Source organism: Ixodes scapularis, unplaced genomic scaffold (assembly GCF_016920785.2).
Source record: "Ixodes scapularis isolate PalLabHiFi unplaced genomic scaffold, ASM1692078v2 PGA_scaffold8__174_contigs__length_109621045, whole genome shotgun sequence".
In the NCBI taxonomy this organism is placed as follows: Eukaryota; Metazoa; Arthropoda; class Arachnida; order Ixodida; family Ixodidae; genus Ixodes; species Ixodes scapularis.
This window is the reverse complement of record NW_024609883.1, coordinates 102,452,716-102,466,233: the sequence shown is the minus strand read 5'-3', so window position 1 is coordinate 102,466,233 and position 13,518 is coordinate 102,452,716. Positions and strand designations below refer to the sequence as shown.

Genomic DNA, 13,518 nt, shown 5'->3' with positions numbered 1-13,518 from the left:
CTCAACATCTTTGCACCAGGCATTCACGACTGTCACAAAGAGACAAGTGGCACTTACATGCTTGGCGGCAGGCACGGCGTGAGTCTCCAGCAGCTCTTCCATGATCTGGGACGGGTTCTTGTTTGTGATCTGCGCAAACAGTCAAAGCAATGTCCTTGAAAACACCAATCAAGCTAAAAACAGACTCAAATCTGCTTTGGCACTGTTAAGAAATAAAAGAATGCCCGCAAGATGCCAACATGAAGGCACACCCATTATATTGCCAGTTTTTTTTTTTTTTTTTTTTTTGCAAGAAATACCACTGACAATATTGGACATTCTTGACCTTGCGAAGAAATGGCCGTTAAATCTAAACGTCTCTGCAAGTCAATCCCCACCGAACGCACAAAAGACAATACACTTTCATGTAGTCGTCAAAGTCTCGGCAAATGGCGCGACGATTGCTCTTCTGCATGTCATGAACAGATCGACAACGAAATGGTTCCACTACTAGCCGAGCAGACGTGCCCGATTGAACCAATATTGCACGTTTTGTGGGGCAATAGTTACAGGGGCGAAACTGCATCCGACGAATTCAAGAAGGCAGTAGGGTTAGAAAACGCGTCTGGAACGGTCCCATTCATGCGACGTTCAAGTGTATCTGCTCCTCGGATGTCTTGCGCTCTTTTTTACCCTCGAGGTTTGCCCGCATGCTTTTGTGTCCTCCCCGAACATGATCGATGAGGCACTCGCTTGGCCATCTTGTCGCGTGTTCACCCGGTTGCCCTTTCATTGGCGTGCTCCTCTTTGCGTTTCGATGCGCCTAAAAGCGTTTTCTGGAACGCTCTCTCTCCAAACTGCTGCTCAGGTCTCGAAACGTTTAAGAAGAGCAGACGGGAGAAGCCCTCACCTTGTCCACGTTCTCCATGTGAATGACTGACACGGTGTTGACCGGAAGTTTCTTGCCGCTGCCGTTGGTGTCCGCTGAATCCATGTAGAACTCAAAGTGAAGCGTCGTGGCACTTGCTGGAAACTTCTGCATGTGAAGAAAAAAAACACATACAGCACCGGCAGCAAATCCAACTCGTCCAACATCCAATCCAATCTAACATCAAAAGTCAACGGCAGAGTGCGGAATCACACGCAGCACCGATGTGAGGTAAACATCGGCAAGCAAATTACTTGTACACTCCGTGACACTGTAAGTGCAAACGAGCCACCGCTGGTTTTCTGTTTTTAAGGACTGCCATAAAAAAAACTACTATAGTCATGGAAAGTGCTCAGTTGGGCTACTAATTTAAGCGGTAAATTTTGATACCTGTCTCTTTTGCATTTTGATAAAATGCAAAAAAGCGCCAGTCGTGTTCGTGCTAGCAGCGCCGTGCAGTGCAGTTCCACTTGCCTTTTAAGTTTTCACAGTTTCGGGTTTTCTACGAGAAAAACTGCTTCCACCAGTGCACCCATTCTTTTTTGCAGACGCCAAATTCCTTCACGATCTTAATGACAAGTTAAAGGGTACAGTCGTGCCAAGAAGAGATATCTTGCTGCCAGAGCTCTAAACGATGAACTCAAAATATAGGAAGTTATTAGGGATCCGAGATTAGTGGGCCTCAAACCATGTTACCACAAACGTCGGCATTTTTAAGCTCCAAGAGAAACCCGAAACACAGATGGCATTGGGCCTTGTATCTTATCTATGATCAGACACTTCACACTTCAAGCTCGCTTCTGGACACACAGAACATAGGAGTAAATAGGATAAGATGCCACATATGCGAGTGGAGCCAGCACACCTCGAACGAACGAACGAACGCCGTTAAAATCCAAGCAAAGCTTGATTCTATCAGTTTTGGGGACAGCCTCGCTTTCCTAGCATGACTGCCAGCATTTTTAAACTCGTCCAGAGGAAGAAACAAAATATTGTACAACCTTGATCATGCCGACAAAACCAGGAAGCATAGTATGTGTCCCACACAAACTACACTCCGTGTGTGGCTTGCGTTAGTTTTGTCCTCGTGCAACACCGAGCAAACGAACGCATCGCACAGGGGCTACCTCATACGGCTCTTGCACGACGCGCGACGTCACCGAGGCGAGTGGTCACATGGTACGAAGTCGCTCTCGCCAACACTTTTTGCCGTGAGCACAATCCTTCCAGAGTAGCCGTGTTACGCAGCTCAGTGGCTCTATCCGACTACTACCGCACCGACCCCGGTTGAGCCCTGCTGGGGAGCCTCCAACGTCAACTTTACATAGGCCTCTGCAAGCTTTCAATATAACCTTCACATTGTGCAATGCACCAAGTGTTTAGCCCTTTCCCAATCCTCGTTCGTTACAATTTTCTCGTAGAAAACGACCAGTAAAACGCGTTCCGCATTAAAACAAAAAACGGCAGCAAAAGGAAGTTTCAATGGACATTTTATTTGACACATTTTTTAGGAAATTACACAAAACATATGAAGCAAAACTGCATGCCAGCGTGACACGATGGAACCGACTTGCAAAGAGGTAAATGTAAACAAACAGGTAGAAATAGCTTTCCGTCCATACCTGTGGAACAAAGACCCGTAAGCACGTTTTTGTTCCACAAATATTGTACAGTCTAAATTGGTTATAACAGACCACGATAGTGACCAATATTTCAGTCTGTTGAATCAATGGTGCAGACAGGAAAACTAACCGAACTTCGGGATGCAGTATTATGCTATATCCAAATGTCTGTCGTAACGAGTTTATACTGCATGAAGAGGATTGTCAAAGCTAGGGTGCGTTGATCTGCGCTTTGCTCAGGGCGACGACGTTCGACAGTTTTGTTTCGAACGCTTTCGTTTCTTTTCTGTTCCAGAGTGCGCGAAAGCTTTTCTCCCGGCACGAGCGGTATCGACAGTGCTACGGCGGCATTCTGTTACCGGCTCTTTCGTATTCTTCCCGAGAGTGCACGCTGTCAGCGTCGAATACCACAAAGAATGCGTCGCCCTAAATAGAAGGATGTCGAGGCACCCCGGTCGAAGCTGTGGCGTAGCTCGGAGGCGACGCGCCCGCTTCCCACGCGGCGAACCCAGGATTAAATCCCGCGGGAGGCGGGCAATCTTTTTTTGAAGGACCTGGCAAGATTGACGACAGGCAGCCTGTATCCCACTAGAACCACTACGACAACTACAATGGACATTATTTCCTGCGGAGAAAAAAACCCACGAGAGCTGTTGCTCCAAAATCCGTAAGGGACACACTTACGTTCATCGGAAGGTCTCGGCAGCACTCGGCCAGTCCAAAGCCGTTTTCCTTGCCTCCCCAGTTCTGCAAGACAGAGAAAAGAGAAATTCACTAAAAGAAACGAAAATGCAGAAACTGCTGTGACCCCATGAAATGGACGCTTATTTCCTCCATCTCAATAAGTGCTGCAATCTCCCTCCAGCTACGGGTTGTTTTGTACGACATGGCTCCATCACCTTCGCACCGAAGTTGTTCTCTAAGCATCATAATCACAGTGTTTTGTTGTTGTTTTTCAATTGTGCAGTTTCACTCACCTCGGCCAGGTAAGTCAGCCTCGTCAAAAGCGCCTGACGCCTCTCTGGATTTAGCCTTGTGATGAAGTTGGAACGTTTGCTACGGAAACAAAAATAGAAGCCTCATGTTAGCCACAACTTTTCGCTAAGAAATCTATGATATGCAAATGAAGCTATTAAGCACCATTTTGACTGCTTGAACACAAAGTGGGGGATGTGGGAGTTTGGGCTATCTAGTTTTTATAACTCAAATATAAATATTTCGGGAAGAGTTATTACCTCAAAATATGAGATGCATATCTGTCCTATGTCAATTTTTTAAAACATTGTTTAGATAGCTCGATTCCCCAGTAAATTTCAGTTCAGAAACATCTTAACTGTGGTATCAGAATAATTTTACCTTCGAACAAACTATTCCTTCGTATGAAATTTGCAGCAAAAAGTGGAACAGAGAAAAATGCATTCAAACAATGAACTCCTTTACTTTGGTACTGCCTCACAATGTGTTCAAAATATTTTATAGCAACGTAACAATTTGGCGTATGGTAATCACATTTAATGTAAGGGTGTATAATTAATTTCTAAAATTGAAAACCTCAAAAGTAAAAAAAAATTTATTTAGGCCCACATTTCCCCTTGCTAAAGAGTTTCCCGGCTATATGTTACATTTTAGGGCAATCTTTTTTTTTTTTTTTATCTCTGCTCTTGATTATGAGCACATTACAGTCTAAGCTCATTATAACAGAAATGGTTACAACAGACATTTGGATATAACATATAGATCTGTGAAGTTTGGTTGGTTTTCATCTACATACCATTGACTCAACTTCATATCTGCATAACATACTCCTTTTACAGCAGACCAAAATCTTGGTCACAATCAAGGTCTGTTATAACGAGCTTAGACTGTATAAGCTACAGTACAGAAGTCCATTGATCATTATTATATATATGGAGATGCCTTCACCAGCTTTGTGAGATACCTCAACTACCATTTACGGAGGTTCACTGTAATCTGCATGCACTTTGCAGTGAATGCATCAATTTGCCGACCGGCCAAATCAGACGACGGGAGTTTGAGCATGTGACCTTATTCGGCATTGTAAGTTCCTCAACAAGTGCTCCATTATTAGCGCACCATACGGTGCCAATGAATCTCGTGATTGGACAGATTTATTTTTGGCTTGTTGGCCCAAATTTTACATCATACATTTTTAACGTCTACTAAATTTCTCTCCTCTATATTGACCCTCTCCAGTCTTCCCATTTGGTAGGTGGGAAACTACATCATTCTATAAACTAGATCACAAGAAGATATCTTTACTCAAACCTGCTTCGAGCATGCCATACCTCAAGCAAGCAACAAACAATTACTCAAAAAAAAAAAAAAAAAAGCAGAGTGCATTGGATATTTGTTGCCTCACCTGAAGACGTAGAGAAGGTTTAGCACACCGAGCACAACCAGCATGTCGCTTGATGACAGCAGGGCTGTCAAGTGCTGCACGGAAGGGAAGCTCAAGATCAAGTTGTGCAACTCCGTACCACACAAGTCTGGTTTGCCACACAGCCTCGCCGAACTGAAGGCTTTGGGAACAAGGTCCCGCATCCGCTAACAAGTGCGGCAATTACCTTCAAAGTCAAGTCACAAAGGAGACTGCACACAGGCTGGGTAAGTACGACGTTAATCAGCAAACACAAGACAGCTTGTCTAATAATATATTTCCTCCACGTGAAGAAGGACAAGTTGAGCAACTAATGATAAAAATGGTGACAGCCAGTGCAGCACTCCTAAGGGGAGAAGGAGGGCTCATGACCTACCTCCATGGAGTTGTAGAGGTGCCTGGAAAAGCTGTGCTCTATCAGCAGTGCTGTGAACTGCAGGATCAGCAGCAGGAGCTCTTTTTCCTGCACAGGCCACAGACAGAAGACCTTTTACATTTCGTGGAGTGGCACAGTTTGCAAGAGCCCTGACACATGTCTAGCTTCAGTATCCAACTTCCTTAGTTCTCGCCGCTTTACGCGTAATCGCGCCTTCGTAAAACACTTCTCAAGTTTCCTTAAAGATCTATAGCCCTTTGAAATCATGATACATTGACAGTTGGTTCCAAGTTTATAAGCCAAAACACCTGCTTTTTCAGGATTGGAAGCCAAGCTTATGAACAGGTCAAAACTCACAACGGCACCAATCTGCAGTTTCTAAGAGAATTCTCCGTGAGAAACTAATGGAATTTTTCCCAGTTTTCAACCCAGTTTCTCAACTACATGTTCCCTCAGAAGCAAAAATGCTTAGACCACGAGATCCTACTTTTTTGACAAGATGGCGGGCGTGCTACAAATCTTACAGAAGTAGTAGATTGGAGTTACTCTAGGAGGTCCTATAGCATGGCAATGCAGGCAGGGAAATTCTTAGCATGGGTACATTTTCTAATGCCAAGTTACGGAACTTCTAGTCTAGAGCAAGATCAAGCGAATTTCGCAACTCAAGCAGTGCCTCCACCATCTTTTCACCAAGGCTTTTCAACACCCCTCAATCTCGTGGTCTAGGTCTTCTGTTCCTTTTGAAAGCTAGGAGAGTCCTCTGAAATTTTACAACTGAATCACACCGCTCAGCAACATACAAGACTAAGAACTGCAAATTATAGCATGCTGCAGGTTAAGAATAGAAGGATGACAAACTCCTTCCATAAAGCCCTCCACTCTTTCCACTCAAGCAGAGCGAAACGGTGGAGAGGATTCGAGTGGAGGAGGAAACAACGAATCCTGACAAGCGGAGAGTTTGGGGAGAGGTTCTGCTCTTCATCCTCTTCTGCTGCAACAGACTATAGGTGGCGCAAGCTACTGCCCCTCACAAGGGGCATGGCTACTACCATCGATCCACCCAAGAAAAGAGTGCGGCAAAGGGCGCACCTGCTCGTGTCCGGGCGAGTCGCACGGGAGGCACCACTGTCCCTCGTGGCTGGTCCGACAGGCTGCTTCCAGCAGCGAGTCGAACAGGTCCAACACGTCAATCCAGTGGTACAGCTCGCACTGAAAATACGGCGGAGGAATTAGAAGAACCAATCAAACAACTCACGCGTGGACTCCACCCGAACAAAGGCTACAAAAGGGGACTGAAGATTCCGTAAATAGAGTTTACATAACAGCCGCACTCGAGAAGGCCACATCGGAAATTGGAGTTAGTTCGACCTCCTGACGCTGACCTCTCAGGACGCGACACTCTGACGAAAAACGAAACGCAAAAACATGTTTAATAGTTGAGTGCCAAATGAAAGAATAAGGTTAAAGAAAAGATTCAAAACAACCCCGACTCCAGTAGGAGTGGTTTGCAAGAATCATGCTTCTCGGTCCGACTTGCCCTTGGTGGGGTTGGCATCTCGCTTTGACTGAGTCTTGTCCCGTCGACAGTTTCACCTCAACACCGCCTCTCGCGATAGCGTCGCCCGCTTAGCTGATTGTGGTGATGGCGACGGACGACTGTGACAATTGTTCCAAAACAACCGATGAATGCACGTATGGTCGTGATGCAGCGCTCGGTTCTGTAAAGGCCCACGAGGTTAAATGTCAAAGCCAGTCCAACACACCAGATACGTGCGGTGTTGTATGTCGTCCGATTTCTACTCCGCACAAAGGAAGATGGCTTAAAAGTAGCGTGCATTTCAGTGCTTTGCCCTTTTCCGTTCCCCCAGGTTTTTGAGCCGACAGTGCCCAAGATTGCGCGCCATCGACAAGCCCAGGCTATTACCGCACTAAAGGGGTATCTGACATTTTGCTACACCACGGTCAGCCTTTTTGATCTTGAGGGATGCTCGCAATGATTTTAGTGTCGAAAGAATATGCAGTTTGTATTTTTAACACAAAAAGAGCAAGGCCATGAAAAGAAGAGGGAAAATGAGGACCTACCTTTCCCCAGTTCCAGCTCTTGATGGACTGGAGCTCCTGGAGCAGCTCATCCTGGGAGCAGCTCTTGAGCTTCTCCACCAGGAGCTTGCAGTCCAGTGGAACCTCCGACGAGCTCTTCTTTAGCCGCCCGCGCTCTATCTTCATCGTGGCGCTCTCCTCCGTGGCGTCCCGCCGCCCAGAGGGGTCTCGGGGGAAGAGGGGGTACTGGGGGTGCCCTCACACGGGGATCCAGCCCATGACCCTCGCACACCCTGCTGTCAGGCCAGAGGAGGGACCAACGAAAGACCAAGTTTCAGAACTGCCACCATCTCTCAGGTTGGCGAGTCTAATTTTCTCAGCATCTTAATGCAGCATCTTAATGTTGTAATAGCAAACAATTTAGCCAGGAAAACAGTCCATTGCAAACAAGAACAAAGTCCAATCCCGTGTGCAGTTATTGTCGTCGCAAGCACAGTTAATCGGTGCGACAAAGATACTGCGTCCCCGATTGGCTGCCGTCATCTAGACCGATCCCCGCAGTTAGTGTTGCAGCATGAGGATCTGGACATGTCTCAGGGTGCAGATTACAAAATGACCCTGCCTGAAATGGGCCTATCCGCTATTTCTCGCTCGAGTTGAAACGCGCTGGTGCAGCGTGCCAATAGCCTTCAAACACTTCCGGTCTTGAACTAGACGGCGAGTTTTGCAGTATCTGCGAGATCGAATCTATGCACCGCCTTCGGGAAATGGCTGCTTGTAGCACTGTTGGACATTACTCACTCGTGGTAAAAAAAATGACTAGTAAAAAAACTAGAAATTGCACGTCAAACGGAAGTGTGCCAGGGCTACACGAAAGATGGCGCCAATAGGCTTGTGGCCAAACAAAAAAAAGAGGGCAAACACTACCAAGCATCAACGTGATTGTCAATACAGCTAGAGCGCTCGCCAAAAGACACTACCACAAAACGCGAGGAACTTGGACGACAGAATGAACGCCAACTTCTTTGTGGTCATTGCGCAAACGGTTGACAACAAGAATTTGTGTTTTCCCGCAATCAAGTTACACCCCCAGGACCTGCCAAAGGTTGAGGCAAAACCCCGAAAGCTACGGACTCTCACACTTGTATTTGCTTACAACAGAGCTCTTGTGACCTCTGACAACTCGCACTTGATCGTAAGCAGTCATAAGTGTGTAAACCAGCCCTTATAGAGAGAAATAGTATGTTAGTTACAATATCTTCACAAAAAAAAAAAAAGAAAAGAAATTGAACGAAAGACGAGCATGTCTCTCTCAGAACTGTTTTTGATAGCCAGGTCATTATGTTGATCCTTCGTTTCGGTTATTCGTGCCATCTAGAACATAGGGGTCCGATTCTCAGCAGTCAGAAGCATGCAATGTGATTGCAAGAACTCTTGACCTTTTCAATTCTTCCCTAGCCCATTATATACTGCCAAAGTGGCAATGTTTTCCTGGCAACTTCGTTCATTGTTCTTTCAGGTTTTGCAAGAATTTTAGATAGTTCTTTTTGCCGGAAGGAGTGCTCATCCAATCCCAGTGATGGAAGTGGCATTTGACCTTCCGTAGCAGGTTTCGTAGCAGGTTAAATATTGGTTTGGCGCAGTCACGGGCGCTTTTTGCGCAGAAGCCAACGTCTGTTAGCACATCACATGAAAGCGGAAAAGTGATTGCATCGATTGCTAAATGAGGTCATTTTAGATATTGATTGTACCTCCCTCTCAAATACTGAGGGAAATTACTCGTTTTTCTAACAGTGGTGGAGGAACCGACAACTAGTAATTTAAAGCAGCTCTTGAAAGAAAAAAAATTGGGGTGTGGGCATGTTTATACAGCCTGAACTTAGTCCGCCTCAATGGGCAACTTGTCTCTCAGCTGTGGATGAGAAATTTAGCCAGTGCAGTGTAACCGCTAGCCTGGGATTTTTAACGTGCACCACACAGTAATGATACACGACCGCACGCCGGTACGATGCTCATCCAGATTGAAACGGGCAGACGTGGGGATTGAACCCAGGATCCCTGGGAGCAGTTCTTGTAGCAGGGAACAAGTTTTGGAGCAGGCATTTTCAAGACTTCATGTCAGAAAATTTTATCGATCTCTTCGAAAGTTAGGCTGTGAAAAAAACTGCAGTTGTTGGAGTGTTGGAAGACTATTTAAAGTGTCATACCTAAGGGGGACCTGGCCACTACAGATATTTATTTATTGAACAATCGTACGCCCCTAATTTTGCAATGTCTCAACATATTAGGATTACAGATGGCGTCTTCCCTGAATGTTTGACATAAAAAGATGTTTTTGGCTACTTTGTAGGGTTTGTATTATGGTGACGTAATTGTTGCGAGTTTGACATCAAATGAATACTTTTTGAGTTGAATGTGTCTCATGCTGCCCTCACTCATTCAACCTGCCACTGTTCACAAAGCAGCTAAGCAGAGAACATAGCTACTCTAACCGATCACAACAAGTAGAGCTAGATATTCATTGCGATCGATGTGAGCACCGTTCGCACAAAAACCTATAACTCTTCGCTATGCATGTGCAAATAATGGATAAAGTGTATAGTGGTTTTGCCCGAATGCTTTTCATTGAACATTGAATTGTTTCTGCACCTTTTTTCACGCCTTTCACCACTGCTACACCATGCTTAAACGAAAAGCCAGCTGAACTCGTGAACGTTGTTCCCAAGCTTTTAACAGCCCACTTACGAGCTCTGTTAAATTTAATCTAGCTATATTGATAGACTGTGGCCTCAGAAAGTCCAATTTCTACATTAAGGTGGGAAGTAAATGACAGATTTTTCATAAAATTAAACCTGTGAAGAAGCCCAGCCATACCTAAATGAGGGGATTGATAAATCTTATTACTATATAATTTCTTTTTTTCAATTTTGAAAATGAAAAAAATATAATGAACACAAGTTGTTAGAACATTGCTGCCTAATGAACACCCTTGCATAATAGCCACAGTTAAATTTTTGAAGATTTTACTGCAATGTAAATATCAACAATCACAATGTTCCCTTTTTTTTTTTTCTTTTTATTACTACATGCACGTCTGCCATACCTTTTTGAAAATGTGTTTTTCGCCTAAGTGCTCGACTGCACTGCAGCGAGACGAGTCGCGAGATTGCGGTGTCAGCTCCGCGGTTATTGCTTCTCCGCAGTGCACCGGTGCAAAGCGGGGAAGCTTTACTCGAGCAGAGTTGGTTTGAAAGTGAAAGTTGATGCAAGCACCGCAAGTACCACGATACGCTGTAACCGTAGCCACGGCACGGAGGCATGTGGCAGTCATGAAAATTACGTGATCTCGTCAGGAGTAGAAGACCCTGGTTCCATACCATTACAGTAGCTGCCGTCCCACTATTTTGCACAATTTCTTTGCGACTTTTAATGGAGACATTGACTGGAAGATGATGGTGACGGGGCTATGCGGTATACTAGGAATCTCCATACTTTGTCTCATTTTAAGTCAAAGTGCAGCCAATGCTACGAGCCAATAGGACCAATCAAGCAGCGACAAAAGTGTCACATCATGCCATTCATAACCTTCCTGTAGGTGTTCTTTCATCAGCAAAATCAATTAAGTGCAACAAATGCCCCGTGCCTTGCACTTCTAGTGTGCGTGTTTGCGGTTGTGTGTGCACGCATTTGAGCCTTTGACTGAACTCTGACCAAAGATGAAAAAGCTATATGGTGAGTAGAAAGGTGAAATACATATTTGTACCATTTTCCTCTCCTACTCAACTAAATACCAAAATCAATTAATAAAAAAGCTATTTTGCTTTTTTTGCTTGTTTATCTTGATGCAGGTGTGATACAATTCTTAGCAAATATGGCATTTTGGTGCAAGATGCAGCACACTTTCAATCATGGCACAATAAACCATTCGTTCAATCCCCCAAGTGCCCTGGCCCGCACTAGAGGAATCACGGCTCCCTAGTGGTCGGTATTTTCGACCAATTCCATGGTTACATTTCGAGTAATTCAAAGTAACCTTGAACAAGCGTCATATAGAGCCCAAGGACCTGCAATATCACTTAAAATTCCTCGTCTATGTCAGCGATCACTATACTCTGTTTCATCTTATGTTGTACCGTAGCTAAGGCTACAAGCGCGAGCTCATTGCTCTGGGGCATATCTCGGCGGCACAAGCTCTCGTGCATTAGGGGTGACTGCCAACGCTATGAGCTCGAGCTTCTAGCCTTCGCTGCGGTACAACATAAGGTGAAACAGAGTATAGGGAGCTGAAGGAACACCGTTCCCATGATTCCTCGGGTGCGAGCCAAGGCACTTCCATCACTGAAATTCTCATTCTATTTGTAACAAATTGTTTCGTAATCTTCACAGCAGGGGATTCACATACATACAACACATTGTTTCTGAAGAAATAAAAACTATTTGGTACAAACAAAAAAAAAGCCTAGATGTGATGGGACATGTAGAGCAAGTAAACATTCAACTTATACCTTGTAAAACATGACCTCGGGTAGAATGCACACCCGTTATATCCTCATGCACCATGTTAAGTTAGGAGAAGCTCCATCATTAAACTATAGGAACTTAAAAGTTAACAACAAAGGAAGAGTAGAAACTTTGTACAATTTTGTACAAAAGAAAAAAAAGGACCTTGCATAATTTTATTAGTTGACCTGCGAAAATATCTTACTAAAATGGAGTGATCCTTACAAAACCTTTCCTTGGAATTCTTGCATCAGAAGATCACTACAAATCATTTAGCTCCCCTGAAACTGAGTTTAAGTCGACCAGCTTCCGCCCATTAAGTAACTTCAAGTATAGGTCTCTCCGAAGTGATAAAATGAGTACACTGCTTAGGAAAGCGAACATAGTCTTTGGGCCATCCGAGTATGCATTCAAAACTCCAAGCATTTTCCAGATGCACATCCGAGCACCAATCTTTTACAATGACCTCAAATAACAAACTTTAGGCCCATTCACGCAGCTGCCTTTGACTGCGCTAAAACTGCTGCAACGAGCTGCTGCTATGGCGACCCTTACGCAGATGCAATGGAGGCGATGTGTTGCATGACGCAATGCAATCGACGCAACTGCGTGAAAGAGCCTTTAGGGTACGAATTTTGACACAAATAGTGTATTACCTCAAACTATCCCTCGCCAATACAACCTGCTCAGAATACAAGGAAAAAACATTTGACCAGAGGTTAACACCATCATACAAATCCCTACATAATGTAGATCGGTTTGTCCTTTTCCCATGAGTAGAGCAAATAGTCTGCTTCTTGCGTAGGAGTTGCAGTAACGTCAGAATGATATCCACTCTGATTGGCTGTGATTGGAAGGATAGCAGGTAGACCTTAATGCTATTTGCCTTGAGGTCACCCACTACTTTTTTTTTTTTTTTTTTTTATTATTATTATCGTAGGAGCCCCAGTGCGAGAAGCAGACAAACTTGCGCTCTGCGTTTGGGCACCTGCAAACACGAAAAGTTTTGCGTGCGTACGCATGACGCAGCAACTTCCGCGACCCGCCAGGTTTTGATTGTTGTGACCTCCACCCTACTTTACCCCCCCCCCCCTTTTTTTTTTTTTACAGTATGACGTAGAAGAAAACAATAAATCCCTAGAATGGTAACAATTACACCAGGCAACTTTTTTTTTTTCTTTGCGTGTAGTTGTTTGTGCATTGTTTGTTTTATGTTTCAAACTTCGAAGTCAAAACGAGAGTCCTCAGACGGCAAAATGTCAACCGGTCGGAACTCAGGAACAATGCAGACAAGTTTAGGCACCCCGCGACCATTTTGGGAGGAACGCAAGCGGCGAATGACCGACAACGCTACCGTTGCGACTGAGGTCTTTTGTTGTTTTCCTTTTTGACAAAACGGTCTGCTTACACACGATTGCAACAGCCTGACACGACCGAAAAGGGGCTCTCGCAGACGTTTGGACGGCGAAAAACGCATCCCCAACAGCGGTCGGTTTTGGAAGCGAGCGGGCAGACGCTAGGCAATCGCTGCTGTGATAAGAGCGTCATCGAACGGCCTTCCAAGCCTTTCAGATCACTAATCTCCCGAAAAGTAACTACGAGCGTGTATCACCCCAAAAGTTCATGCGCTTTTTTTTATATTTTTTTCCCGTCGAGCGAGCCCACAACCACACGA

At 44.8% G+C, this 13,518-nt stretch overlaps 1 protein-coding gene across 1 annotated transcript in view; it reads right to left on the bottom strand.

Moving 5' to 3' along the window:
• The window catches only part of LOC8025915 (E3 ubiquitin-protein ligase HUWE1), a 105,402-nt gene that overhangs the window by 91,269 nt on the left and 615 nt on the right, over positions 1-13,518 (bottom strand). Inside the window, exons 2-9 of the mRNA XM_042286921.1 lie at positions 7,386-7,639; positions 6,393-6,512; positions 5,304-5,390; positions 4,910-4,983; positions 3,507-3,585; positions 3,214-3,276; positions 890-1,015; positions 58-129 (exon numbers count right to left, since the gene is read on the bottom strand). Coding sequence (XP_042142855.1) covers positions 58-129; positions 890-1,015; positions 3,214-3,276; positions 3,507-3,585; positions 4,910-4,983; positions 5,304-5,390; positions 6,393-6,512; positions 7,386-7,529 — 765 coding nt within the window. The 5' untranslated portion in view covers positions 7,530-7,639. The remainder of the gene's footprint in view (positions 1-57; positions 130-889; positions 1,016-3,213; positions 3,277-3,506; positions 3,586-4,909; positions 4,984-5,303; positions 5,391-6,392; positions 6,513-7,385; positions 7,640-13,518) is intronic.